The sequence below is a fragment of the Ambystoma mexicanum genome, chromosome 5q (genome assembly GCF_040938575.1).
Source record: "Ambystoma mexicanum isolate Mex_15411 chromosome 5q, UKY_AmexF1_1, whole genome shotgun sequence".
Lineage (NCBI taxonomy): Eukaryota > Metazoa > Chordata > Amphibia > Caudata > Ambystomatidae > Ambystoma > Ambystoma mexicanum.
In genome coordinates this window covers 244,798,428-244,825,443 of record NC_090933.1, presented here as the reverse complement: position 1 = coordinate 244,825,443, position 27,016 = coordinate 244,798,428, and the positions used below count along the sequence as shown (strand labels likewise).

Genomic DNA, 27,016 nt, shown 5'->3' with positions numbered 1-27,016 from the left:
ACTCTCCTTCACTACACCAGCAATCACCCGCAACATACCAGAAATAATTTACCATATGGACAGTACCGAAGAATACGTCGAAATTGCTCTTCCCTAGATGACTACAAGAACCATGCCCAGAACTTGACCACACGCCTCAAAGCGAGGGGCTATCCTAAGAAACAGCTAGATCTAGCTGATAAGAGAGCCCGGAACTGCAACCGTGAAACTCTTCTCCAATTACAACGAGATAACACAGATCCTCCGGATAAACAGCTAACATGTGTAGTTACCTTTGGAGCCCACACTTCAAAAATTAAACAGATTATCAATAAACATTGGCACATCGCCCGCTTGAACATGCCTGAAGACCCTGCTCCCAGATTTGCATATAAACGAGGAAAAAACCTAAAGGAGCACCTTGTACACTCATTGTTTCAACCTGTTTCAAACACCACCCGCACCCTTCGACCCTTGCAAGGACACCACCCATGTGGTAACTGTGTTGCCTGTAAATTTACTAAAAAGATGAGTTCCTTCCAAATTGGCACACGTAACTGGATACTCAGAGACCTGACTAACTGCAAGAGCCAAAATGTAGTCTATTGTATAGAGTGCCTATGTGGCCTTCGATACATTGGCCAAACAACACGAGCCATCTCCACCAGAATATCGGAACACAGATCAAAAATTAGATGTAAAAACATAACTGCACCCCTGGTTGAACATTTTCTGGACCTTAACCACACCCCCAACAACATTCTGTGGTGGGTGATTGAAAAAGTCAAGGGAGGACCTGATATCCACCAGAGTCTCATGAAAAAGGAAGCACGATGGATTCACAAGCTGGACACTTATCATAATGCTGGCGGAATACTCTCTCTCAACCATACACAACATGCATAATCGCAATATGTCTTAGGCGATGTGTCCACGGCCCTTCGGGTCGGACATTAGTGATTTAAATCAATTCCCTAACCTGACATACAAATCGCACTGCGATATATTTTACATGCATACGAATCACCAAGATTTGCATTTAAGCAAACATTGCTGCACTGAATCATGCATATAAGCTTCTCTTATTCTGACCATCCATTTACTTTTTAACACAAACCGAACTTGCGAACACGCATTGATGAAGTTTCCGTTTTTTTGACTTACCACTACAGTAGTTAACAAATGTGAGGAATGTCCAATATGCAATTCCCTAGTCAAATGCCAACAAGCAAGGGGGCATGCGCACCGTGGAAACACCTGTCTTGTCAATAATGACAAAGTTCGAAGTGCGCATGCACTGGCGTTCTTAGCAACGACCAATTCGCTTACCCTGCGGGCGGACCTTTCCTTCCGCTTTCCTGGCAACGCACGTCTCGCCGACACACCCGCGGCAGAGACCTCGCAGACTGAAGCAGCGACACAGCATGACTCAGCGCTGGAATAACAAGGTGAGCCTGGGGCCGCCTGCTCGTACGCGTCCGCGTGCCTGTCCGACCCTTGAGCTAACGACACGTGTGCGCTCTGACCTGAAAGCGATTCCCGGTACACCGCACTAACTCCTTAACCGAACATCCAACCATGAAGACACCAGCACCAAACTAACATGCGGATAATAGCTGATGCATAGGACGTTTTGTTCTTTACTAATCCTTTCACAACATACTCAGATTCTCTCCATAGGGTCACATAGCCTCCAACTGCTCACAACCTGCTAGTTGCACCTAAATATACGGGCACCTGACTTGCAAATAAATAAACAATCTAATATCCTAACATAAAAGTAAAAAAGATATGTTTCCAACTGTACCGTATCCCATCTGCCGCCTAATTCTAAAGCGTGACAGTGGCTTCTTGGCATGACCCAATCAATAACCCCTGGAATAGTAACTAAACTGCGGATTCCTCGGATCTACAACGGTTTTACCGTATCTGTTCATTTCATACAGCCTCGAGACCACTCGTGAACATTCTGTCATTTTTTGGAAGCTTGCAAATCTGGACCAGGGAACCTACATTCATGGTCCCGGCATAAGACGGTCTCCTCCTTTCCACGAACTGTGGCCACACCAATGCGCTTGAGCAAGCACACACCGGCAAGTGAGTTCATAAACCGGTTGCCATGAGAACAAACTTAGTTGTAAACATTAGCCCCATTGATTGGGACTCTTTGGGTATTATAGCCACTCTCACCAACACTTATGTCACCCCCTACAGGGTCCCTCATTTTTATCCCTGATGAAGGCGGACTCCACCTCAACCTACTACCGCCGAAACGTGACAATTACAGGGAACAGTGATATACCTGTATAAATAGTCAAGTTGAAATCTCTGCTACAAACCAACTTCTGATCACGTTGGCTAATGATCGGATATCTTGTGTCAAAAGACCCTGCATCATTCATTGACTTCACAATAAGGAAATAATTCCTAACTAAACAACTTTCGAACACTAAATATGGGAACTTATGATGCATTCAAATGACTAGTAAAAGTATATATGCATCTATAACTTGTTCCCTACTTGCGGAAAAACTTTGAAGCACTACTCCTCTAGAGATATTGGACTTAATTATCTCGCACTATGTTGTTTTCACATGTTAACTGTTCTAAATTTGTTTTCACATGTTAATTGTTCTCAATTTGCCCTCACAATGTGTTGAATGTCCCCTTTTTCGAATGTAAACAGTCATTCAGAACAGATTTATGTTATTGTATTTTTTGTACCTACATATTCTAGCCACTCACTTCACAAAGCAGTAAAATATATTTTATGTATTGCTTGTACATTTTATTTCTTTACAAATTGTATGAAAAGTTTTTGTTTTGTTTTTTAAACAACTCAAGAGAACAGGCCAAACACCCTGGCTGGCCTGTTTCTTTTGAAACTTTGTGGTTACTACAAAAGAGTAAAGGTACACACCCTGTTTCATACACTGGGCAGGAGTCCATACACCACAACATGTTTCACCCGGGGCAGTCATTCAAATGCAACCAAATGTGCACCACAATTATATATCTTGATGTTTCACTTCGCGTACTCAGGATGCACAATCTTGGTCACTCACCAGATGTGTCCTTGCTCATCCTCCAGTACAATGAATTGCCTCATAGCCTCTTCATGCTCAGTCGGCTCCTCCTCCTCTGGTGACCTCGCTCCATTTGCCAGAGCAGAGTCTAGGTTGGCACTCAGCTTGCACTTGGTGCGAAGGGTGAGGTCGTTCCAGCGCTACACTACCTGTGCAGCACTGCACTTCTCAAACCCTAAGGCATTGATCTCATCCATGGCATGCTGCCAATGTGCCATACGATGAGCAGTTGTATGAGTGCTCCCCGATTGGTGGCACATGTCAACGTGGTGAATGGCCACGTAGTCCAGGAGGATCTTGAGTTCTTCATCATGGAAGTTCTTCTTACTCAACGTGCCAGTGCTGTGTTGTGGATTTCAGCCTGCTTTGCCTTCTTGCCACAAGGTTTTGTTGCCACCCCTGTGTAGGTGGGACCACTCTGGGGCCCAGATGCCACAAGTGGCCTGGGGCATGGAATTACCCCCTGGGGCCGGTGCAGATGCTTCTGCAGCATGTCCCTTAACCTTTTGGGCTGATGCAGCTGCTTCCACAGCACATCCCTTACCCTTTTGGTCTGGGGAAGCTGTTTCTGCAGCACGTCCTTTACAATTTTGGTCTGGGGCAGCTGCTTCTGCAGCACGTCCGTGAACCCTTGGGGCTTGGGCAGCTGCTTCCTCAGCACATCCCTGAACCCTTGGGACTTGGGCAGCTGCTTCCGTAGGACGCCTCTGACCCCGGCCACATCTGCCCCCTTTCCCTCTTGGGGCTTTTCCACTGATGTTGCAGCTGTAAGGGAAAAATGTAAAGCACACCAAGCAATTGTCCTGGGCAGTTTGAGTGAGGGGGCAGTCTATGTGATGGAAGACATAGTTCTGTGGTCCAGCAAGGCTCAAATGTACCCATGTGTCCAAAATACAGTATGCGTAATGCACATACACCCCCTCAAAAGAAATAGATGCGTACGCGATACCAGTTGGCAGTCCAAGGCACATCAGCTAAGGTGGTCACCCTGCCTATCCAGGCAATGACAGTGGCACCGCCAATGGAGAGGCAGGAGGCACCCATGAGCAGTGCAGGTGCTTTATGACCCTGGGATTCATCATCAGCTTGGAGGGCGTACCACATAGCAGACACTGGGCACTGAGGCAGCAGGTGGCAACCAGGAGGAGACTATTTGTTTCAGGGCAGACCACCGAAAGGAGGCAGGTGCGAAGTGTGAGGAAGGAGGCACACATGGACCTGAGGGACAGGATGTCTTCCATGTTCCGAGGATATGAAGAGCAGATCGGGGCAGAGAGGCAGCGGGATTGGAAAGTGAGGGTTGTGATGGCCAGGGCTGAAATTGCTCTGCATCAAGCAAGGATGCGGCCTGCCATCCTGGAGGCCACTTGCCGGGACGCCTGAGTGACAGAGACACAAATGCTGGAGAATCTGCAAGCCCTCCAGGCAAAAACGGAGGCCCACCTAAGGGGTGAGGACATGGCGCTGGACTAAGCCCTGTCGGAAAGGCTCAGTGAGATTGGAGAGGAGGAGGACTAGCCTGCTGCCTTTGTACCTAGTTATTTAGGTGTGGGTTTCCTTTTGTTATTTATTATTTTCCCCAGACTTTGAAGACTTTCCTTCCCAGTTTGTATTGTGTATAGTTGTTTGAGCTTGGGATATATTTTTTATTTCATATTTCCCCTGGACTACTTTGTGCTTGATTCCCCATTTATTTCTGTACACATCTATGTACACTACATCATTCTGTTGTTTGTTACATTACATACTGCATGCAGTTCATTTGTGTATTGGCTTATTTAATAGTTCTATTTTGAGGAAGTGCGTCTCTCCATTGGAAGTCTTGTAGCATGCATGCGCGTGTGTTGTTGCTGCTGGGATGGTTGCAGATGGTAGGATGCACATGTGCCTGACATTTGGGGTTGGGTCCATCAGACAACTGGGTCTGCACTGTATGTTTTCCTTTCCATTACCTGTGCAGCATCACTGCGTGTTTGGCATCAGTGTGGTTGGGGTGGAGGGAGGTGGGCTCTCTGTGGAGGAGTTCCATGGTCACGTTAATAGCACGTTTGTTTGTCATTGCTGTGTAAAACCCATTGGAATGCAGTAGTGGGCCATGTTTGCTCTTCCGGAGTGGCTGCACAATTGTCCAGTCTCTGTGATTCATGCTCTCTCTGACTGCCCTACCATCACCCATGCACGGCCCTTTCATGTGATTGTTCCCTGACAGGTATTTTGCCACCCATTCCACTCAGGTCACTGATGCTCAGGCTGTAACATGCCCGGCCATTGTTTGTGTATCTTGCAACATCGTTTAGTAGGTTTGCTTCTGTCATGGGCACACATTCAATTACTGTGCTTCCATGCCTTGGAAATGTGCCACGGACAACATGCACATGGATTTGCATTCACTTGTCACTTGTGTATGGGGATGGCTGGTTAAGGCTTGGAAGGGTGTGTGAGCAGATGCTTCGCTCATGGATGGACGTGCGGTGCTCAAGTTGGTCGTATTTGCGAAGTACATGTTGGTATAGCACTTCATGGTGCTGTAAGACCATGGAAGTTCAGGTGAGCTGCAGACATGCATTGCACTGGTATTGTTAAAGAATATCAAGGGGCTGCCTGTGGGGGTGTCCAGTCTGGAGTGGGCTGCCTGTGGGTGGTGTCCAGTCTGGAGTGGGCTGCCTGTGGGAGGTGTCCAGTCTGGAGTGGGCTGCCTGGGGGTGGGGGGGTCACAGGTGAGGGGGCTGGAGAGCGGTGCCCAGTATGGAGTGACCTGCCTGTGGGGGTTGTCCAGTCTGTACTAGGCTGCCTGTGGGGGGTGTCCGGTCTGGAGTGGGCTGCCTGGGGTGGTCACAGGTGAGGGGGGCTGGTGCCCAGTCTGAAGTGGCCTGCCTGGGGGTGTCACAGGTGAGGGGGGCTGGAGCATGGTGTCCAGTCTGGAGTGGGCTGCCAGTGAGGGGGGGGTCCAGTCTGGAGAGGGTTGCCTGGGGGGGTGTCACAGGTGAGGGGGCTGGAGAGCGGTGCCCAGTATGGAGGGACCTGCCTGTGGGGGTTCTCCAGTCTGTACTGGGCTGCCTGTGGGGGGTGTCCAGTCTGGAGTGGGCTGCCTGGGGTGGTCACAGGTGAGGGGGGCTAGAGCATGGTGTCCAGTCTGGAGTGGGCTGCCAGTGGGGGGTGTCCAGTCTGGAGTGGGTTGCCTGGGGGGGTGTCACAGGTGAGGGGATCTGGGGGTAGTGCCCAGTCTGGAGGGGCCTGCCTGTGGGGGCTGTCCAGTCTGGAGTGGGCTGCCTCGGGGGTTGTCACAGGTTAGTGGGGCTGGGGATGGTGTCCAGTCTGGAGTGGGCCGCATGTGGGTGGTGTCCAGTCTGGAGTGGGCTGCCTGTGTTTTCAATGGGGTGCAGCCTGGGCTTGCGAGGTGAGGCGTGCGATTTTGCTGGGGTGCAGTCTGGCTTTGCGAGGGAGGACGCGCGTTTTCGCTGGGGTGCAGTCTGGGCTTGCAAGGTGAGGCACTCCTTCTCGCAGGGATACTGGATGGTGGGCCAGGGGTGGCGCGGACCCTTGCACGGTATTTGTCCTTTTGCTTGCTTTTTGGTGTGCTTGGGGGCGTGTTGTGGCTGTTCCTCGCGCAGCTTGTATGTGCTTGCGCAATGGCTAGTAGTAATGCATCTTTAAATCCATGAATATGCGTGGCACCCAAATAATTTTCTGCGCCACGGCTTGCGCAGGATCCTTCTCGGCATGCGGCCCTTGCGCCATTTACTTGCCATTTAAATCCATGTTTCTTTATAAAACCTTCCCAAACCACCCCCTTTCTGGCACTTAGCAGGAAAATAGTTAATATCGAAAAAGAAAACTACACATACAAAATGCAAAGAATTAAATAAGGACTTGATGGGCTCCTGTTGCCCGACATGGGACAAGATAAGAGACCAAATATATTTTGCAGTGAATCCAGCAGGAAGGAGAATGTGCATGGTAGACTGAGTCAGGTTTATCTGTATATTCATGTTTAAAGCTGCATGCAATACAGCAACTGAACAACCTTTTTGTGTAAAAATACTTGCGGGGAACTAAGCTTTTCATCACATAGATTACTATTAAGCCTACGGTAAAGATATACATTTTGCCGATTTGATCAGGGGATTGTAAAATAGATTCTAGAACCTTGCTGGATATTTAATTCAATGGGAATAAGGCATTCCAAATCACAGGTGTAACTCTGTTATTCTTTAACCAAACTCTACAATCAAATTTTGATGAAAACCCCTCCTTATGGGACTAGAAGTGACCTTTCCTTGGTCCATTTCCTGACTAGAACTCGAGTGGACTACTGTTTGATGGAGGATCATTGGAATATAGAGTGACATTTGATCAAGTAGTCCTTTTGAACCTTGTCAGACCAGTGCCTAACTGATGTTTTTCTGTGCTGTATTTTTGGGAATCAAATAATTAACTTCAAACAAATTGCTATTTTTTCAAATACACGGTCCATACAAATATAAAAATAAAGGGCACCATATCATATGACCTGTTTCAATTTGGATCAACTTCAGGTACAAACATTTCTAAAAATGCCCACTGGATGGCAGTGCTGACCTTGCCTAATTTTCCGTTAATCTGTAGCAAGCCCAGTGCTGCCATCTAGTGGATATTTCTGGCAATGTTGGATGAGCCCCTAAAAGGGAACTTTACTTCCAGAGGGTATAAATCAGGTAAAGTCAGATTTTACGGAAATCCAAAAATACCATTAATAATCTGACCAAAAATACAAATTTACATGCAATGCAAATGCCAGGAATTGTAGAACATGATTAGAGAGCTTGGTTGTACCATATTTAAAAAAAAAAACAAGAGTGTGAATGACGGAATTGTGTTAGATGAGAAAGGCAGGTCATGTTTGTTCTGCATTTCTAACTTTGTGTACGTTTATGAATGTTTATATTCAGTAGTTACGTGTCATGCAATTTACTTTTATACACCAGAAGAAAAGTCATGCACATTCTCGATAGCCAACTCCTTTTTGTTATCTCTACCCAGTCGATTAAATGAATACCAATGATTGGGTAATATTAAAATGTGCCGTTTAATTTGTGGAGCCCCTACTTCTGCTGTGATGCAGTGCATTTTTCTCCTTTGCCTATGACAATTCTGGTAAGTGTGAATGTTTGAGTCATTCATACTGCAGTAGGTGCATCTACTCTCAAAGCCCCCACAGACCGTATTTAGCTATTTAATTTCTCAAAACACGAAACTGAATCAGAAACAAAAACCCTTTCCTTTTTGTGCACTTCAAATGTTTCATCACATCACACACAAAAACATACTGCATGCCCTTGTCAAACAATGACTAGCAGTAGGTACCCTTATAAAACAGTTTCTTTTGTTGTGTCTTGAAAGTACAGTTATAAAACTCAGGGGAGATTTTGTTTTGGGCTCACATTACTTTATGTTCTAGATCAAAGAAAGTGGGCATTGTGATGAATTTTGTCTTAACTTATCTAATCCATCCAATCGCCTAAAATAGTTCAAACATTGGTCTGGTCTGTGTGAGCAGGCAAAGGAAAACACCCCACTGAAATAATTGTATTTACTTTAATTCTAAGGGCTACTGATCTGGGCCTGGATGTATAATGTGCAGGCCCTCGCTAGCAAGAAACCTTATCTCCATGACTGCTCCCTCTTGCTCGTTCTCTTTCTCACTTTTCAACTTTCCCTCTTCTCGCTCTCATGTAGAGCAGGTTTGCCTGTTTATTTTCCACTCCCTTTAATTTCTATAAAAAAGCTTGCCACTTTGATTGACTGCTTCTTTGTGCAAAATGCCTTTTGATTTCTTCCTACTTTAAGTTCAAACACAATTATATTTAATTAGTCATGAATTGGGTGCTCATTTCAGTCCTGTTGCATAAACAAATGCTGATGACAAGTATTCAAAAGAGTTTTATCTTTCTTTATTTTCCATTACTTCTGGATGGTTAGAAAAGTAAACACTTTTGCTTTGTTTCAATTTAACTTTGCGTAGTATATTTTTCTGTTTCTTGATATTTGTGAAGCTCAGTGAGTGCCATGTTCATGGCCTCTTGGCGCTGGCGAGTGTCTGAATTTGAGTAGATTCTTTGATGGATATGATTCTGCTTGTGGTGGGTTTTCTGAGGAAGGATAATGGGGGAACTTGGTTCCCCACATGAAGGAAGAGGCTGGGGTTGTCTGGTCCTTTCATTCGAAGGCACGTTTTTTCATTCTTCAAAATACCACTTTTGTCCAACTCCAATAAAATTAATGTACTCTTCAGAACCTTTGTTAACTGCTGTCTTCATTTTCATAGCTGTGGCCAAATGAGAGTGCCTTCTTGTTAATTTTGTCTGACTAGACCTTCCTACCTGTCGATTGAAATGTTCCTTTCAGTTGTGCAGGTCACCCGAAGTCATTCCGCCACCTGCGTGCTCGGATTCTTAACTCCCACACCTCCTTATTACATGCTTGAAATGTCTGAAATCTTGCTGGGTTTCATTTTTTTCTCCCTTTTATTGTTTAAGAAAATTGGCCAAGAAGCGGAAAGAAACGCTGAGCACTACTCGGCAGGAAATGACAGTGATGGTGAATTCAATGGATAAAAGCTACGCCGAGCAAGGCACCAACTGCGACGAGGCCTTCTCTTTCATGGACGCACAGAATGCAAATGGCAGATGTAAGTTCAAAGTGATTTGAGGATGCATGTACTCTTTCCCTGGAATGGATGCTGTCACTCAGTGTTTTCTCGGCTCCCTCCTTCTCGCTTAAAGTTAAACTTAGTCGCTAGAAAATCTGGAGGTGCCAGAAGGCCCATGCTGTATTTTACAGCGCTGCAAATATTGCACGAGCCAGTTTGTCAGCTGAGATGTGTGATGAGCGCCTTACAAATGATATTAATGACTATTGCTCAGTCTCCTGTCATTTATTTTGCATTTCGATGCGCACCATACTGTGAATACCTATATTGTTCGCTCAATTTTCTGCAGGGTGGTTACACATTGGCTTTGTTTTTTTCCTTGAGCAATGCTGTAAAACATTTTTCTCTCAAACCTGCCACAACTAAAAAAAGGAAAGACTTGCCTTCTGTTGTCAAGCTGTCATTAATATGTTTTCTGTCTCTTTTCCTTTCAAATGACCCTATTCTCGTTCCAGCTGTACTCGGGAAACCAAAATATATGTCTTATTTTCTCACCATTTTAAGACACTTTACCCTTTCTCTATTTTAAACCTTCACCAATCCTAATGAATGTATGCACACACATTTTTCACACCATCATTCGCCAGCATCTTCCATGATGACGTGTTTCCAAAGTTGCAACCGTACTTGCTGATTTGATTAAAATGTGAACATACATAGTCAATATCTTTGGCTCCAAATCATGATAAAATTGACTGATGGAGTATAATCTTTCAGAAAAGTGTCCTATACCAGGAGTCTGCAACCTTTGGCTGTCCAAATGTTTTGGACTACACCTCCCTTTGTTCCTAACCGTTGGCTGTGATGGCTATTACTGATGGGACTTGTAGTGTAAAATATCCAGGTAGCCAAAGGTTACAGTCACATATCCTATGTGGTAATTTTACATTGGGACATCCTCAGTAGTGTTTGTGCCCAGACGCAACTCAGACTCTTTTCGCACTAACCCGTCGAAGATGGGCTGCTTGTGTAATAGATGATGACAATTGATAGCTTGATTCAAGACCCACACTAGATGCGCTGCTTAAATCTCCCCAACATTGATTTTATACTTGGTGCCAAGAGTTAGCTGAGAGCACACACACTGTTCATCAGGCTTGGCACTGCCAATTTGAATACACTATTTGAACTAGTTATTGTTTCCTTAGCAAGGAACTCTTCCTTTGATCTAGGAAACTGGTTTGTTGGCATGATGCGTAACAATAGATACATTCGACACTGTGTGCAGCCAGCGCAACCATTTTGGAAGTAAGTTCCCCTCTAACCAACTACATGACTTGATACCAGTCGAGATTAGAACGTGCATTCTTAGTTCGGATACACAGAAGCGCCATATAATGATTCCATAAAAGACCTGTTTGAGTCTGCAGCTATGCTTTGTAAGTTTGTCTCTTATAATGCCTCACATGCAATTTGGCATATCTCTGAGCTAGAAGAAGTAGTGTGGTAGGTATTTGCGAATGTAGGGTATCTGCAGCCTGTGGATCTCGAGACGTTTTTGACTATGACTCCGTCTAATCCCTTGTCATTGACTCTGCTGGCTAGGGCTGATGGAAGGTGTAGTTCAAAACATCTGAAAACCCAAACGTTGCAGACCCCTAAGTGTGAGCAAGGAGTGGCCAAATGCCTGTGGATTGTAGGTGTCTTAAAATTCAGGCATTGGTCCCATGATAACACAGTCACATTACCACGTGTTTCTTCGATGTTCACATAGATCTTGCGTGGCATTCTTTTGGCTGCTCTTTTTTCAAAGTCCTGCTTGGTCGGCTAAGTCTTGTTAGGGAAGTTACTGCTTAGCATGATACCGTTGTTTCCAGTTGACTTGGCAGTAGTAGTGCTGACATGGCTTTTCTTGTGATTTCAGCAGTATCTTCGCCGTCTTCATTCACAATGAAAACGAACACTCTGAGCACCTCGGTGCCTACATCCTACTACCCAGGTAAGTATTATTACATGTTGCTGTACAGTGCATGCTCCTTGAGTGAAGCGACCGGAGCGCGGAATGGTAGGAGTTGCATTTTCTGCTGTTTTGCATGACTTCTGTGCAGCAGCTTTGCATGCTGTGACCTAAGTCGTAGTGTGGTGGTTGTCCGTAGAGCTTCCTCAAACGCTGTCACTTACTGTTCTCTCTCTTTCTGCCCTCACCTGCTTCTGATGTTTTACAGATCCATTTGTGCCAACTGCAATTTTAGGTGAGAACATTTCTCTTTACCAAAGTTGTTTTTGGGGGTAGAGGTTTAAAAAGGGATTGCTACAGAACAGTAGCATAAACAGGGTGAAACCAACTGAGACGTGTTTCCACCCATTTCTCCATAGCAATACTACAAGGGATCCACCAGTCCGTTTGATGAAGGTCTTGAGAAAGTTTAAGGGATTGCATCTAGCATTATCCAAGTGTTACCTCCATCAGACATGCTTCTTTCCCTTTATTTTTATTCGCAACATATACTCCAGCTGCCAGTCATCGCATTTATACCCCAGCCATTTGTTTCTCTGATCACAGTGTAAAAAGAGCCTTAACAGTGTACACGTAGGGGCACCTTGGGATTGTGGACAGCTTAATTAAAATACATAAAGATCCTAATTCACACAGAGTAAAAGAAAGTTGATACAAAAGACATCATTAAAAACAGTATGCGCATCAGCACATATCGCTTCTATATTTTGCAGTGTATTCAAACAAAACAATAGTTATGCAGATTTCAAGTCATTTATAGGCTATGGCCTACAAGCAGGTTGCAATACACACACATCCGCTTGTTTATACCGCCTGCAAGTTGCTAATATGACATTGCCAGTTTCTTGCAGGTATTTGCAAAGTAACAGTCCCTCCACAGTGTCTCATTTTCAAAGTTATTGTTGCAATACATGATAAAATATTTCAGTTCTAAATAGCCTGCAAATGTATTGATGCCCCGCTGCACCTAAACTCACTTTTAAATGGATTCCTAATTTAACAGAGCATTTCTGTTTAAATTCAGAAGCTACTCTTTAAGAACAAGTTATAGTTTGAATGTTCACTTTATAATTACCTGTTTAAAATGCAATGGGTTATATTAGGAGTTAGGCCCACCAGTGGTTCTGGTTTTAGTATGTCTGACCGCAGTGGTTTTTCATGTATGGTATGAAAGCATGCTGCTTGTTGGTGTTTTAATTAAGTTTTATTACTTCCAAACTTGTAGTAATAGCATGGAGTGGTGTGTCAAATTACATTTGGAGGTAACTCCCTCTCTCCCCTCTTAAAATGTTGCCACATCTGAGGAAATACGTAGCAGTTCCGCTGCACCACCTCAGTAAAAATCGGGGCGATTTTCTTTGTGGGCTTCTCGCGGAAATCTCTCTCGCTGATCTCTGTGTGCCTTTGCAGACATGCATACCCAGTCTGAACACTCTCTGAAAAGTTGCCGTCAATGTCCCCTTTCCAAACGTTCCCATTCCTACTCGCTCATCCCCTATCAACATATTTGCCTTTGCCTATTCTATGTATAGTCAAAAGGTGAGTGAATGCCAGAGGTGATACACATTTGGGTTCCAAGAAATGAAGAAAACCATAAGAGGGAAACAAAAATGTAGGCGATACATTGAGTAACAAAAAATCAACTCCCCCGCTTGCCTAGTCCAAAGCATCATTTTTCTTTCAGCAACTCTAAATAAGCCCTGTTTAATCCCATTGACACTCTCTACTGGCAGATCCCCACCGAGGTAATCTCTGGGGAAAGACTTTAGTCTATGTCCCCTCAAACGTAAAAACACTGATTTGCCATCCTGTTGCACCCCTCAAGTCATTAGAGTCTCTTCCTTCAATTGAACTGGGGTGTTTTTCCGTTATCATTTGTAAATATGTCCAGTGTAATCCAAATTCCCACCAAATCTTCCTTCTCCAATGCGTTGTTATCTGCTGCTTTTTTAGGCTTTAGGGAAGGGGTCTGCAACCTGTTGCTCTCCGGATGTTTTGGATTATGACTCCCATGATCCTTCACCATTGACTATGTTGGCTTAGAACAATGGGATTTGTAGTCCAAAACCTCTGCACAGACAAAGCTTAAAACGTCTGCAATCCTTTAGTCCCCTTGAAATTACAGGGGGCTATCCAAATCCCTGCCCTCCATCTTTTAATATCAAACCCATAAGAAACATTCTTGCAGGCCTTTTAAGTGATGAGACTTGCTTCTAGAACTCGATTTACATCACAGACTTGCAGCCATGCTTTATGTTTAGAGGGAAGCCCAGCAATGGATCAGGGAGGGCCACTGGTCCCATACTTGCACGCTCAGTCCAGTGTATGGATGTCCCTGCATTCTTGATAGAGTCTTGGAATTCTCAGCGTGAACCCAAGGATTTAGTGCTGCTATGAATATGAAGAAATATTCTTGGAATATGTCCAAATCATCCGAATTTTCCAAGTTAGGTTTGACTTTTTTTTAAAGTAGAAATTGGAAAAAAATAAATTGTGGTTAGCTGCTTTTTAATGAAAATCCACTATTTATTTTTGGCATATCAGAAGAGCATCCCGTAAGCCTGTATCCACAATGCAAAGGAGCCCTACTGATTTAGGAGATTAACAGATTTCTACAATAATCTATGACACTTGAGGCCCTCATCTCAGAAAGACTTGGTGATTGTTGTGCCACTAATCAGCCACATGCTCGCAGAGTTCATCCAAACACTGTCAATTTCCTTCATACCTGGAGACCGCTGGCTGCTGGTTCTCTTTTCCAAGGTGCACTTTCAGTAGCACATTGTACTACAGTCTCCTTAAAAGGGTGAACCTAAAATGGTCCTTCCTGTATTGTGTATTGTTCTTCTATTCACGTACACACAGATAGATACGCGTGCTCTCTCTCTCTCTCTCTTTCTCTCTCTCTCTCTCCCTCTCTCTCGCTTCCACACACACACACACACACACACACACTAGACCATGAGCACTGGACAGGCCCATAGTTGTGTGTAGTTTGCCGTGCAAACCAGCAATCCAAATCTAACCATACAAACACCAGAAGCTATATCACATTTTAACCGCTCGATAAAACACCACACATACACACATCATCACACCCAGGAAAACTGCCTTTCAACCTCTGGTGACTTTTCAGCACACCAGTTAACTCTTTCTGTGTGACTCTCCCTCCGCGAATCCCTCGCCCTACTCCTCTTTCCCTCCCTCTCCTTCTCCTCCTACCCCTCTCCCTCAAAAAGACACACCTGCCAAATGGACACAATCCCATATACAGGCACACCACTGTTTATCTGGCTTCGAACTGTGTGGTTCTCATACATCAGTCCTGCTGGTGGGCCCATGCCAGCTTCTTAAGTCCCTGGCTAAACCCTCATCTCATTTAGCTGCAAATTCAACAGTGTGGCCAAGTGAGCTCACTTACATCTACAACAACTATGCAACCTAAACTGCCCGCTCTCTGGATTCAAGCTCATTCAAAAGAGACTCGCACTCCAAAGAGGGAATCCCTTGAAATATCACAATTTAATCATGTAAAGAACATGTCCTTTTGAAATAACCGGCAAGCCAATGTGCAGTCTATGGTTTTCTACATGCTGCCTGTACTTGATTGTGGTCAGCCCTCTATTTCACTCTAAAACAGTGACTCCATTGACCTTTGTGCTGGATCACCTAGATAGGAGTTTGATCAAGTGCAACTCTACATAAGGAGATCCAACCTTCCTCTACTCTTGTTGCAATCTATTAAATGCACGATCCAATTCAGAGAGCTCTTCTAGACATATAGTGGCTGACTGGAAGGCCATGAAAGCTTGGGCAAGAAGGTGTTTTTGGGTACCCTCGGCAGAACACAAGGCAGCCATAGCCTCCTTCCAAATTGACCCTGAGTTTCCCCATGTGTAGATAGAGGGTGAAAGATGTTTCTCAGTGCACTCACTCACTCCACATCAGATCAAACCCTGTGTTTATCAGCAGAGCTCCAAAATCTTACCTCCAAATTCTTCGGCTACCTCGTTGCTGAGATTATAGGAGGTGCCATCAGGTGCAAGTCCACGGTGGTGAAACCACCCAGAGACAATATGCTTTTAGCATGTGCAATGTAAGCCCTTGACAGAGATGCAGGAATGTTCTACAGCATTTACGCCTCATAATATAGGCACAAACAGCATGCGACTTTAACAGCACTCCCACCAAACATGATATACTTTCGACAACATATCCACAGTTCATGACACCAGGCGTCTTTGGTTGTTTGCTGTGCCATTTTATGTCTGCACCAGGTTTAGTGCATTGTTGTCTCATTATGTGTTCCCCCGCTTCTTTTAGCCACCTTCATGTTTGGCCTTGAGAGTGGTTGATATCTGGAGGCATGAGTATTGGAACTGGGTTGTTGTGCTTTGTAGGCATATTTGCTTGTTGGAACAGACTGCTGTGTGCATGCCAGGACATTGGACAATGGAAGATAGTTAGGGTTCCAAAGATCAAAGGTGGAGGGTTATCATACTGGGGTAGGATGGGAAGGCACTGGTCACTACTAACGGAGGGCAAAATGATTGTCAATGGTGCAAAACTGGTGAAATGTGCCCCCAATTTCGCTTCACGAATCGAGCGAATTTGACCCCTATAATCCACTTTTTGGTGAATTTTGTTTTCCAGTCCAAAATTAAATTTTCTTTTTCGAAATTTCAGATTTTTGCCTCAAATATCAGCCAAATTGGGGGGCTGGAACATTTCACAATGACTTAATAGTCTGCAATTTCGGGCAAAACTGCAGGAAACAATTGAATCTCACGTGGGAAAATGCTGAAATGGCCAAGTTTCCTCTTGTTAAGAATGATGTCCAGTCAAAGGATGAACACTTTGATACTTTATTAAGTATCTGTCTGTGACAGCAGGCTCTGCCTCCAGCAACTTCACCAACTGACTCTATACAGAATACTGTCAAAGCATAACACTCTGAAAGGAATGCATACCTCACAATGGCATGGATAGGTAATGAAGCAGAGCACCAACTACTGATTGTATGAACACATATAACATTCTGAATCTACTTTGACTAAAGTAATAATAATAAAGTAGAAAAGTAATATCCCAACACATCTCCTCCCTTACAATGTAGAACTCATTTAAGATAATAATCTCTTAACCAGATAGGTTTACTCCTCACTCTCTCCAAATTCACATTTACATTGCTATCTTTTGATACATTATTGCTCACACTCTTGTTTGCATTTGAACTCGATAACATATTATCATCATTGTCACCCTCAGTACCTTCACAATCCTCAACTGGCCCATTGTTGTTACATTTCACTAACCTTGACATGGACCAGCATTCGCCTCCCTCCATGATGGCTACATTTCCTCTTACTACAGAAATTCTTTTAGGCCCAATGAATTTGCTCTCAATGCACTTAGGAGACATTCTCGGGTTTTTAATATAAACCATATCTCCTTTCCTCCAAACTATAGCTTTGGACTTTCTTTCAGCATTCGCCCTCTCCATGTACTCATCCTGAGCCTCTCTTATAAGTGACATAACTCTGTTCCTGTCCACATAAGTACTCTTTGCCAAATTCAACCATCCCGGACACAATTTGGTCCCTGGTTGCCTGCCTTTGAGGGACATAAATGGGGAAACTCTGGTAACCGAATGTGGGGTCGTACAGTAATTCCACACCATCTCCCTTAACACATTTTGCCAATTTAGACCTGACACCATGGCTAACTGTAGCCCTCCTTTTATAAATCGGTTTGCTCTCTCTACCAAACCATTTGCCCTAGGCTGATAGAGAGCTGTTCTGTAATGTTTGATGCCAAACTTTTTAAAGAACTCCACCATTCTGTCAGAGCAGAACTGAACGCCATTGTCTGATACCAGTTCTGTTGGAAATCCCTCTCTATAAAATACCTCTTCAAAAAATGTAATCATTTGAGAAGTGGTAGCCTCCCTTATCGCCTTCCACTCCACCCATTTTGAATGGTAATCCACAAGAACAATCAAGTATTTAAAATCATTTCCCAAATCTTGCAAGGGCCCCATCAAATCTACCGCAACTTTTTTCCATGGCTCACTTGGAACGCTCACGGGTCTTATGGGAGCCTCCCTAACAACCTTACTCTTCTCACTCTTCTCACATTCTCTACAACCTCTCACGCATTTCTCGACCTCACTATCGATTCCTGGCCACCAGAAAGATTGCCTGATATGTCTTTTAGTGCCTGAGTTGAAAACCATCCTCTGATAAGTTTAATTCTTCTTTTATTCCATAGTAACCCTCATATTTCTTCTCAACGAGATCTTTTCTGGGCCAACCTGTTTTGGTCCACCTTTTCACTTGTTTTATTATTTCATCCATATCATCAGCATCCTTCCACTCATCTCTCCCTATGGCTTCATATTCTACTTCATAAATGCTCAGACCATGTTCAACACTCACTTCCTTATAGTCGTTGTCTTGCACAGGCAACCTTGACAAACAGTCTGCCACGACGTTGTCTTTCCCAGGTATATATATAACCCTAAAATCATAAGCTAGTAGATCCACCATCCATCTGGATATTCTAGGGGAACCTTTGGCCCACGCCACACTTCCTAACAATTGAACCAATGGTTTATGATCCGTTTTCACAGTGAAGGATTGACCCCAGAGATAAAACTTGAAATGTTCAACAGCCCACGATACTGCTAGAGCTTCCCTTTCTACGACAGAATAATTTTCTTCAGCACCCCTCAAAGGTCGAGAGGCAAAAGCAATGATGTGTTCCACTTTGCCAGCATCAAACTGAGAAAGAGCAGCACCCAAACCACAAGTGCTCGCATCCACTGTTAACACAGTTTTCCTATTGGCAACAAACCCTCCCAAAGAGGGAGCACTCACAATACACTTTTTGATCTTCAGGAAAGCACTCTGACACTCATCAGTCCATATGTACTTTGCATTTTTCTTTAACAGTTCCCTCAGAGGCGAGGACATGATGGCAAACCCGTCAACAAACTTGTGGTAGTACTCCGCCAACCCCATAAAAGAGCGTAACTGCTCCTTGTCTTGTGGTTGAGGAGCACACCTAATACTGTCCACAAGGGATTTCTTGGGTGAGATTCCCTCACATGAGATCCTGTGGCCCAAATAATCCACCTCCTTCACGGCAATCTTACATTTTTCTCTCTGCACAGTCAAACCAGCTTCTCTGAGTCTAACCAACACTGCTCTCAACGTTTCATCATGTTCAAGCTCATTCTCTGCAAAGATAAGAATGTCATCTTGAAAAACTGTGACCTTTCTTAAACCCATGAGTACTTCTTCCATCACCCTCTGAAAAACAGAGGCCGCAGAGGCCAATCCAAACAGCATGCGGTTATACTTAAACACACCCTCGGGTGTGATGAAAGAAGTGAGGTGTTGACATTCCTTGGATAATGGAACCTGATGGTATGCTGACGAAAGGTCAATGACGGAAAACCACTTCGGCTCATCCAACGTTGACAGAGTCTCAGATATGTTTGGCAGTGGATGTCTCTCAACAATGATGTTCTGGTTCAAACTGCGAAGGTCAACACACAATCTTAGTTTCCCATTTGCTTTGGCCACTAAGACAATGGGCGACAACCATTCAGTGGCCGTAACAGGCTCAATCACACCCTTGTAGACCAAATTTTTAAGTTCTTCCTTGAGTTGATCTCTCACTTTTAATGGCACTTGCCGCACCTTGTGTACCACAGGCTGTACATTGCTTTTGAGCCTTATCTGGTGTTCAAATTTCTTCAGTTTGCCTAACTTTTCTGAAAACACTTCTGGGAAATCCTTGGTCCAGATATCTTCTACTTCTGCTATGGTCACAGGATTGGGAGCACTGGCCTGAACTCGCACTCCTAAGCTCCTCTGCTCCTCCCAACCCAACAACGAGGTGCCTTTCTTCGCTACTAGTACAATAGCTTGACATTTCCTTTCTTTATACTGTATCTTTGCTGGAAATTCCCCCAGAATGTCTATAGCTGATTCTGCATAACCGCAGGCTCTGACACTGGTGGGTCGAATTATGTCTACACTTTTTCTTAAAACACTGACTAGGGTATCTCGGGATATAATAGTCCAAGGCGAGCATGTGTCTACCTTCATAACTAGCTCGCACTCATCAACAAGAAATGTGTCCACCGGGCCCTTCGTGTCTCCAGATAAGGCTGATATCTCAAAAACATGCTTGTTGATTGCTTCTCTCACATCCACTACTTCCTGTATGTCATATCCCTTCCTAACATTTTCTTCTTGATTATCTTCTGCTCTGTGTTCCACATAACTGACAGCGGCAACTTTGCAGACATTTGCAAAATGTCCCTTGCCCCTGCATTTGAAGCATTCACCAAACTTAGCCGGACACGATGGGAAGTTTGCGCCATGTCTGGAACTCCCACATCTAGGACAAGACTTCTCATGTTCCAGTTCCCTTTTTTTCCATTGAAGGGATTCTGTTTCTTTCTTTGATCCAGAGCGCACACAGCCACTGATGATGTAGTCGATTTGTCCAGCCTGAGCTCTCTGACATACTGTGAAGTTTGTTCAATGACCCTGGCCAGATCCACCGCCTCATCCAGACTCATGTCCTTGGCAAGAAGTTTTTCTTGAACTCTGACATTGTTGGTGCACCTTATCAGCTGGTCTCTGATTAATGAATCACTCAATTGTCCAAATTCGCAGGAGTAGCTCAGGGACCTCAAACATGCAATGTATGATTCTACGGGTTCTGACTTTTCTTGTATCCTCTGGAAAAATTTGTGCCTTTCAAAACTGACATTTTTCTTTGGTTCGAAATGATCTCGCAGGCGACCAAGAGCTAACTCATACTCATCCATGTCACCAGATCCTGACACTTGGTTTCCAGTAAGGCCATCGAAAATTCTTCGCCCTTCCACTCCTAAATTATGTATCAGAAGAGCCTTCTTGCGTGCAGGTGAGAATCTGTCTCCCCCCATAGCCACCAAATAGTTCTCAAAGGCATCTTTCCATTTATCCCACCTGACTGCAGGTCGGCCTGGTTCATTCAGAAAAGAGAGAGGTGGTGGAATGGCCGCAGTCATGATGAACAGAAATACTGTAGTTGTGACCCTGGTTCTTCACTTTAGAGTCACTTTTAATATATTACAGGCAGGCAGATCACTTGATTCTGAGGCAGTTCCTATATGTAATTATACAAATCAACTTTTGTGCATCTCCAGCCGTGAAGTCTATAGGACGTTCTGTAGTAGAGACAGGAGGCCACCAGTGCCTGGAAAGCTAGTTGCAGCAGAGGTTGACCTCGCAATACAATGTATCAGATAGTTGCTCCTGAGTCAATATCAATGCAAAGCCCAAAGGGGGCGGGGCCAATGATGCGGGGGCGGAGCTTGCACACAGCCTTTTCGGGCTCACGGACCGCAGCGCTTGTATACGGCACGTACAGGCTCACGAGCCGCAGCACCTGCCCAGCCGCTCTCTCACTGTGCGCGCAGCTGAGGCCAATGATGCGGGGGCGGAGCTTGCACACAGCCTTTTCGGGCTCACGGAGCGCAGCGCTTGTGTACGGAACTGTACGGGCTCACGAGCCGCAGCGCCTGCTCATCCGCTCTCTCACTGTGCGCGCAGCTGAGCTTGAGCTCGCGCTCCACTCGCAGACTCGCGCTATACTCGCGCGTGCGCTCGCGCTCCACAGCTCGCTTTCCCACTGCGTTGGAGGAGGGGGGGCCAGTTGGTGCTCGCGCGCGCTCCACTGACAAAACACCCCTTTTTCACACAGGTTCCACACCGCACCGCTGACTTGCCTCAGCTGACTCGTCGCGTAGTGGTCTCCCTTTGATGTCCGCCGCGGCTCTCACTTCTTCTGCCTGCTGTCACGGCCGCAGGGATCTATGGGATCTACAAGTAACATGAACGCGTACGCCAGGGCCGTCGCACTGAAGGTTCAGGATCATCCCATCCTCGTCGCCAATGTTAAGAATGATGTCCAGTCAAAGGATGAACACTTTGATACTTTATTAAGTATCTGTCTGTGACAGCAGGCTCTGCCTCCAGCAACTTCACCAACTGACTCTATACAGAATACTGTCAAAGCATAACACTCTGAAAGGAATGCATACCTCACAATGGCATGGATAGGTAATGAAGCAGAGCACCAACTACTGATTGTATGAACACATATAACATTCTGAATCTACTTTGACTAAAGTAATAATAATAAAGTAGAAAAATAATATCCCAACACCTCTCTGGGAGAAATGGACTAATTTACAGGTTTTGTGCAAAATTCACCAACTTCTCCTTAAAACGATTTTCGACTGTTTTACCACACGTAGTCCCTTCCCCAGAATAAAGATGGGTGTAATTTGGGGTTTTTTGCCAGAAAAAGTAAACATAGTGAACAAAACTGTCATTTTAGCAGCAATTAACATACTACAGTTGGATATTTCAATCCCAGTGTCTCCCTTTGATGCTGTTTAATGAAAACTGGTGCATATAAAGTGAGTTCCTTCATATAAACAAGCAACGGCCTACCAGGCCACTTGCACTGTGACGATCCGGTACAAAGAATGGTCGTTGCCTCGTCCTCTTTCTATGACGTCACATGTGAAGCATTACGTATTTTTCATCATTTACTGAAAACCATATGAGTTGGCAGGCAGCGCTCCCCATAACGCCATCACTCACAGTTTGTACCTTTCAGCTTCTTGGCTGCTTGTTATTGCTTGGGCAGCGTTGGTGATGGGCGCAAGCATTCGGGAGACAGTCCTGAACTGGGCATACTTTGTGACGCTGGAACAAAATACAAGTACCTGCTGATGTGCTTCAGTCAAAATAATGTGGGAATGTAACGACAGGGGCGCATGTTTAAACTATGAGGTTTTCCTGTTGAAGGCAAACATGTGTCGCTACTTTTCATCTGGTGCGTTATTCAGAGTTGTTTTGCCGTTATGACCGACAGAATGGACCTACCACTCTCTTTAACTAGCTGCGATCTCCATTTTCCAAGTGCAATCCTGTGTGAAGCATTGTATATCCTTGCTGCCACTCCGCCTACCTGGGCAGCACCCACCCTCCCTACCAATGAGCTAGCATGGCTTGTAATCATTGTTGTCTTCAGTTGTTGTGTTAAGCTTGTTATGGACCGTATGTGCTAAAGGATGCTGCAGTCAACCCACCCATTGGCCATCATTTCAGACTCCGCCCATTAACCTCAGAGTACACACATGGTTGATTGTCTGCATGGCTATGACGGCAAGTCGTACGTGTGCCCACTGTAAACATGTCCGTGTCCATGACCATTGGGGTTAATGGAGGTAAGGCTAGGTTGGTGACACCGGCAATAGTCATTTCCTTTACCCACCATTCCCCTTGTACGTCAATAGGTGTCAATGGAGAGCACACCCGCAAAAGGTCAACCTTATTGTTTTACCCTCCTTTTCATATGAAAAGGACGACGGGTATGGGAGTCAGCTGACTAACCTAGAAATTCACTGTCTATTCATGCTAAGTACATATTGAAGTAATTCTTTAATAGCAAATAGAAATATTTCTTCCCTGCCAACTGACCGCTAACATCTGCTTATATGTGTTTTTGTATCTGTTTATAAGGCAAGTACTAACATTAAAACTCAACTGTATTAAACAAAATGATGGCCAACAAGGCTCCTAATGTTTTTACCATCGTGCAGATCTCTCAGGTTTCCTCATGGCACGTGTGTGGGATCTTTCCAGTGCTGTTTGTATTTCTTTGAATTCGGGCAGTGCTACATTTCTATAACTACAGTTCCCAAAATTCCAAGAGAAAACCAGGAATGGGTGTCTTTCTCGCCCGTGGAATGGGGAAACTTGAAATATCTCATTATGTGACATTAAGGGACTGTTCCTATGGCCGTAACTCTGAGGGCACACCAGTGTGTGGAAGAAAGTTGAACCCATCAGCAAGCTTTAAGCAAAGCGAGACTGTTGGTGCCAGCCAGTGAGGTCTTCCTTGTGGATGGCGTGGTGTGGCTGTGCGGTCGGCAATTCCTTGTCCTGTGGCTGATAGAAAACTGTTGCCACATCTTTGCATGAAAGGCAAGTAGGGAGCCATGGCTTGGGGACCCAGTCAAAATTGTTCAGCGGAGGAATAGTGTAGGTTTGCTTCTCAGGTGTGAAGGGACAGTGAAGCAGTGGAGACCAGGCAGGCTTTCCGGATAGAGGGTTGGGGCAGGCAGAGAGGCAGTCCTGGGCTTGTTGGGCGAGAAGAGGAATTGTAAGGAGTAGATTGTTTATCTCCTTCAACTCATAATGACTGCACATCACACACAACATAACTTTAGGAAGAACAATTAAAAATGCCTGAAAGTTTTACAACCACAAAACCCCAATTCTGGATTGTCTCTGTCCTCAAAGGGTATGTGTTTCACCGAGGGTTTGCAGGCGTGTGATATCCACGAAAGCAAAGCTCTTGCCAGCCATTCCATGGGTTTCCTCTTCCTTTGTGTGATCTGCCCTAACCAGAGCAGCAGAGAAGAGGTGAGAAAGCAAGTAGAATGTACCTTGATTCTTTGGGTAGACCTCGTCCACTTAGTGGTTGCCCCCACTGGCACATAAACTGATGCCTGGTATCTTCTGCCACCGCCCTGCACCCACAAACTCTCCCCCATGGAAACATAAAATAATACCACACCCACATTCAACTCAGCCCCCGCTTTATGGCTACAGGCCTTTTTCCTCAGTGCTAAGTTTAATTAGACATAAATGCATCCAGGGCGTGTACGTCATCTGCGAGGGTAGTGCCAAGTGTGTGATGATATAACATTGTAAAGGGGCTTAAAGAGTAGGGACTAACAGAACTGCGTTCCTCTGGCTGAGCCGCTACCATGAGCTTGCCCTCCAGGGGTGGACTGGGAACCAAAGTAGGCCCTGGACATGTTTTTCAAAGTGGCCCCATATTACACAGTGTGAGCAAGCCCAAGCCGTATCACACAAGAACATTTGGAAATGAAATAGATAACCACACAAAAGAGGCCAGTCTGTCAGGTGAAAGTCACTTCCCACTGCTGGCATGTCACAGCGGTGTGCAATGACCTTCCAGTGGGAATGGAGCCTCCTGCCGTGAGGTAGATCTCACACACACATACAAACCCCATGACCTCCACCAAGGACGCCTAACAGGCACTTGTTGGCGTTTGAAATCCTAATTATATAGAATCGTTTTTTGCTGTTTCAGTCACACCAAACACATGTAATATCTCCCCCATGCCGACTATGTGCTTCTTCAAAGAAGACAAATTCTGGCGATAATGCACTTCGTGGCTTTTTGCTTGGGCCAAATATACACACCAGATTGGCCATGCACAATCTGAAGGCGTTATCTCACGAGCTAGATGCAATCATTCTTTAAAAACAAAAAAGTGACTTTAGGAACCATTTCAGTTGTCAAGCGGTAGTCTCTAAATCAAACCGTACACGTCACCTACCACCTTAAATGGCCAAAGCTGGTCACTTTAGAGGGGCAAAAACCGGATTCTGGTGACTTCAGCCTGCTCTTTCTAAATAAATGAATGTAATCAAAATGTTGCGCTGTTGCTTTTTCAAGCAGAAAAGCAATCCTTAGTGACAGCATGGCCTGGCATGTTCTTTTAGCAGCTCTCCCCTATATCTATGAAGGTGTTCCCTTATAGCTGTTGCAGTCCACCTTAAAGTAACATGCTGGCGTAGATAAGGTTACCAGATTGCTCCATGTCGCTAGAGAAAGCCTATCCCAGCCATGGGCTTTAACTTTCCTTGATTCCATTGCATTCAATTGAAGTAACCCAAGACTACAACTCCCAGCATGCAATTAATGAAGAAATGAAATCCTAGGAATGGGGCATTGTGTCTAAAAATACACAGCCATCTGGAGACCATGAGCCTAGAGAACCGGATCCCTTGTGCAATTTAAAAGCTTCTGTTTAGAAACTTACTGCACCTGAATGTTTTTCCGTCCATGTACTTTTTAAGCTGCCCAGTCAATCACCTCAACTCCATTCTGTTACATGAACGTGCGGTTTAAAGGCTGCCAAAAGGCTACTTTATTATTGACACAATAAAAGGGGTGGAGAATGGCTATGGCCAGGGTGCATACAGTTGGCTGCGTTTTCACCAGGCCATGTTTTTCTGATTGAAAATACCTCCACCAAAACAAGTTTTGAGAGCCTTATTAAAAAAATTTCAAAGTGTAGGCATAGATTATGGCATCTTGAAACTTATGTGGCCAAAAATGTCACATAAGCTGGCAGGTGACCCTTCAATACTCACATCAAAAGGCACCCTGTAATCACATCTGAGTCACCAGGGAAGAGGAAGGGAAGTTGAGCACGAACCTGTGAGCAAGAGCCTGTTGAATGATGAGTGTGGCAGAGGGTAGCAGGCTTAGTGGGTAATGGTAGAGTGTGGCAGAGGTTTGCAGACTTAGTGGGTAATGACATAGTGTGGCAGAGGGTAAAAGGCTTAGTGGGTAATGGTAGAATGTGGCGGGGGGTAGCAGGCCTCGTGGGTAATGACAGAGTGCGGCAGAGGGTAGCAGGCTTAGTGAGTAATGGAAGAGTGCGGCAGAGGGTTGCAGGCTTAGTGGGTAATGGTAGAATGTGGCAGAGGGTAGCAGGCTTAGTGGGTAATGACAGAGTGTGGCAGAGGGTAGCAGGCATAGTGGGTAGTGGTAGAATGGCAGAGGGTAGCAGGCTTAGTGGGTAATGGTAGAGTGTGGCAGAGGGCAGCAGGCTTAGTGGGTAATGGAAAGTGTGGCAGGGGGTAGCAGGCTTAGTGGGTAATGGTAGAGTGTGGCAGAGGGTAGCAGGCTTAGTGTGTAATGGTAGAGTGGCAGAGGGTAGCAAGCTTAGCAGGTAATGGTAGAGTGCAGCAGAGGGTTGTAGGCTTAGTGGGTAACGGTAGAGTGTGGCAGAGGATAGCAGGCTTAGGGGGTAATGGTAGAGTGTGGCAGAGGGTAGCAGGCTTAGTGGGTAATGGTAGAGTGGCAGAGGGTAGCAGGCTTAGCAAGTAATGGTAGAGTGCAGCAGAGGGTTGTAGGCTTATTGGGTAACGGTAGAGTGTGGCAGAGGATAGCAAGCTTAGAGGGTAATGGTAGAGTGTGGCAGAGGGTAGCAGACTTAGTGGGTAATGGTAGAGTGGCAGAGGGTAGCAGGCTTAGCAGGTAATGGTAAAGTGCAGCAGAGGGTTGTAGGCTTAGTGGCTAACGGTAGAGTCTTGCGGAGGATAGCAGGCTTAGTGGGTAATGGTAGAGTGTGGCAGAGGGTAGCAGGCTTAGTGGGTAATGGCAGAGTGACAGAGGGTA

At 45.1% G+C, this 27,016-nt stretch overlaps 1 protein-coding gene across 15 annotated transcripts in view; it reads left to right on the top strand.

The window, feature by feature from the left end:
* Positions 1-27,016, top strand: part of PTPRM (protein tyrosine phosphatase receptor type M) — a 2,094,608-nt gene that overhangs the window by 1,708,343 nt on the left and 359,249 nt on the right. For 8 of the 15 annotated variants that reach the window (XM_069620757.1, XM_069620755.1, XM_069620752.1 and 5 more), the window contains 3 exons: positions 9,581-9,732; positions 11,618-11,692; positions 11,919-11,945. In XM_069620757.1, coding sequence (XP_069476858.1) covers positions 9,581-9,732; positions 11,618-11,692; positions 11,919-11,945 — 254 coding nt within the window. The remainder of the gene's footprint in view (positions 1-9,580; positions 9,733-11,617; positions 11,693-11,918; positions 11,946-27,016) is intronic. The other 7 variants (XM_069620754.1, XM_069620764.1, XM_069620760.1 and 4 more) reach the window with 3 other exon arrangements.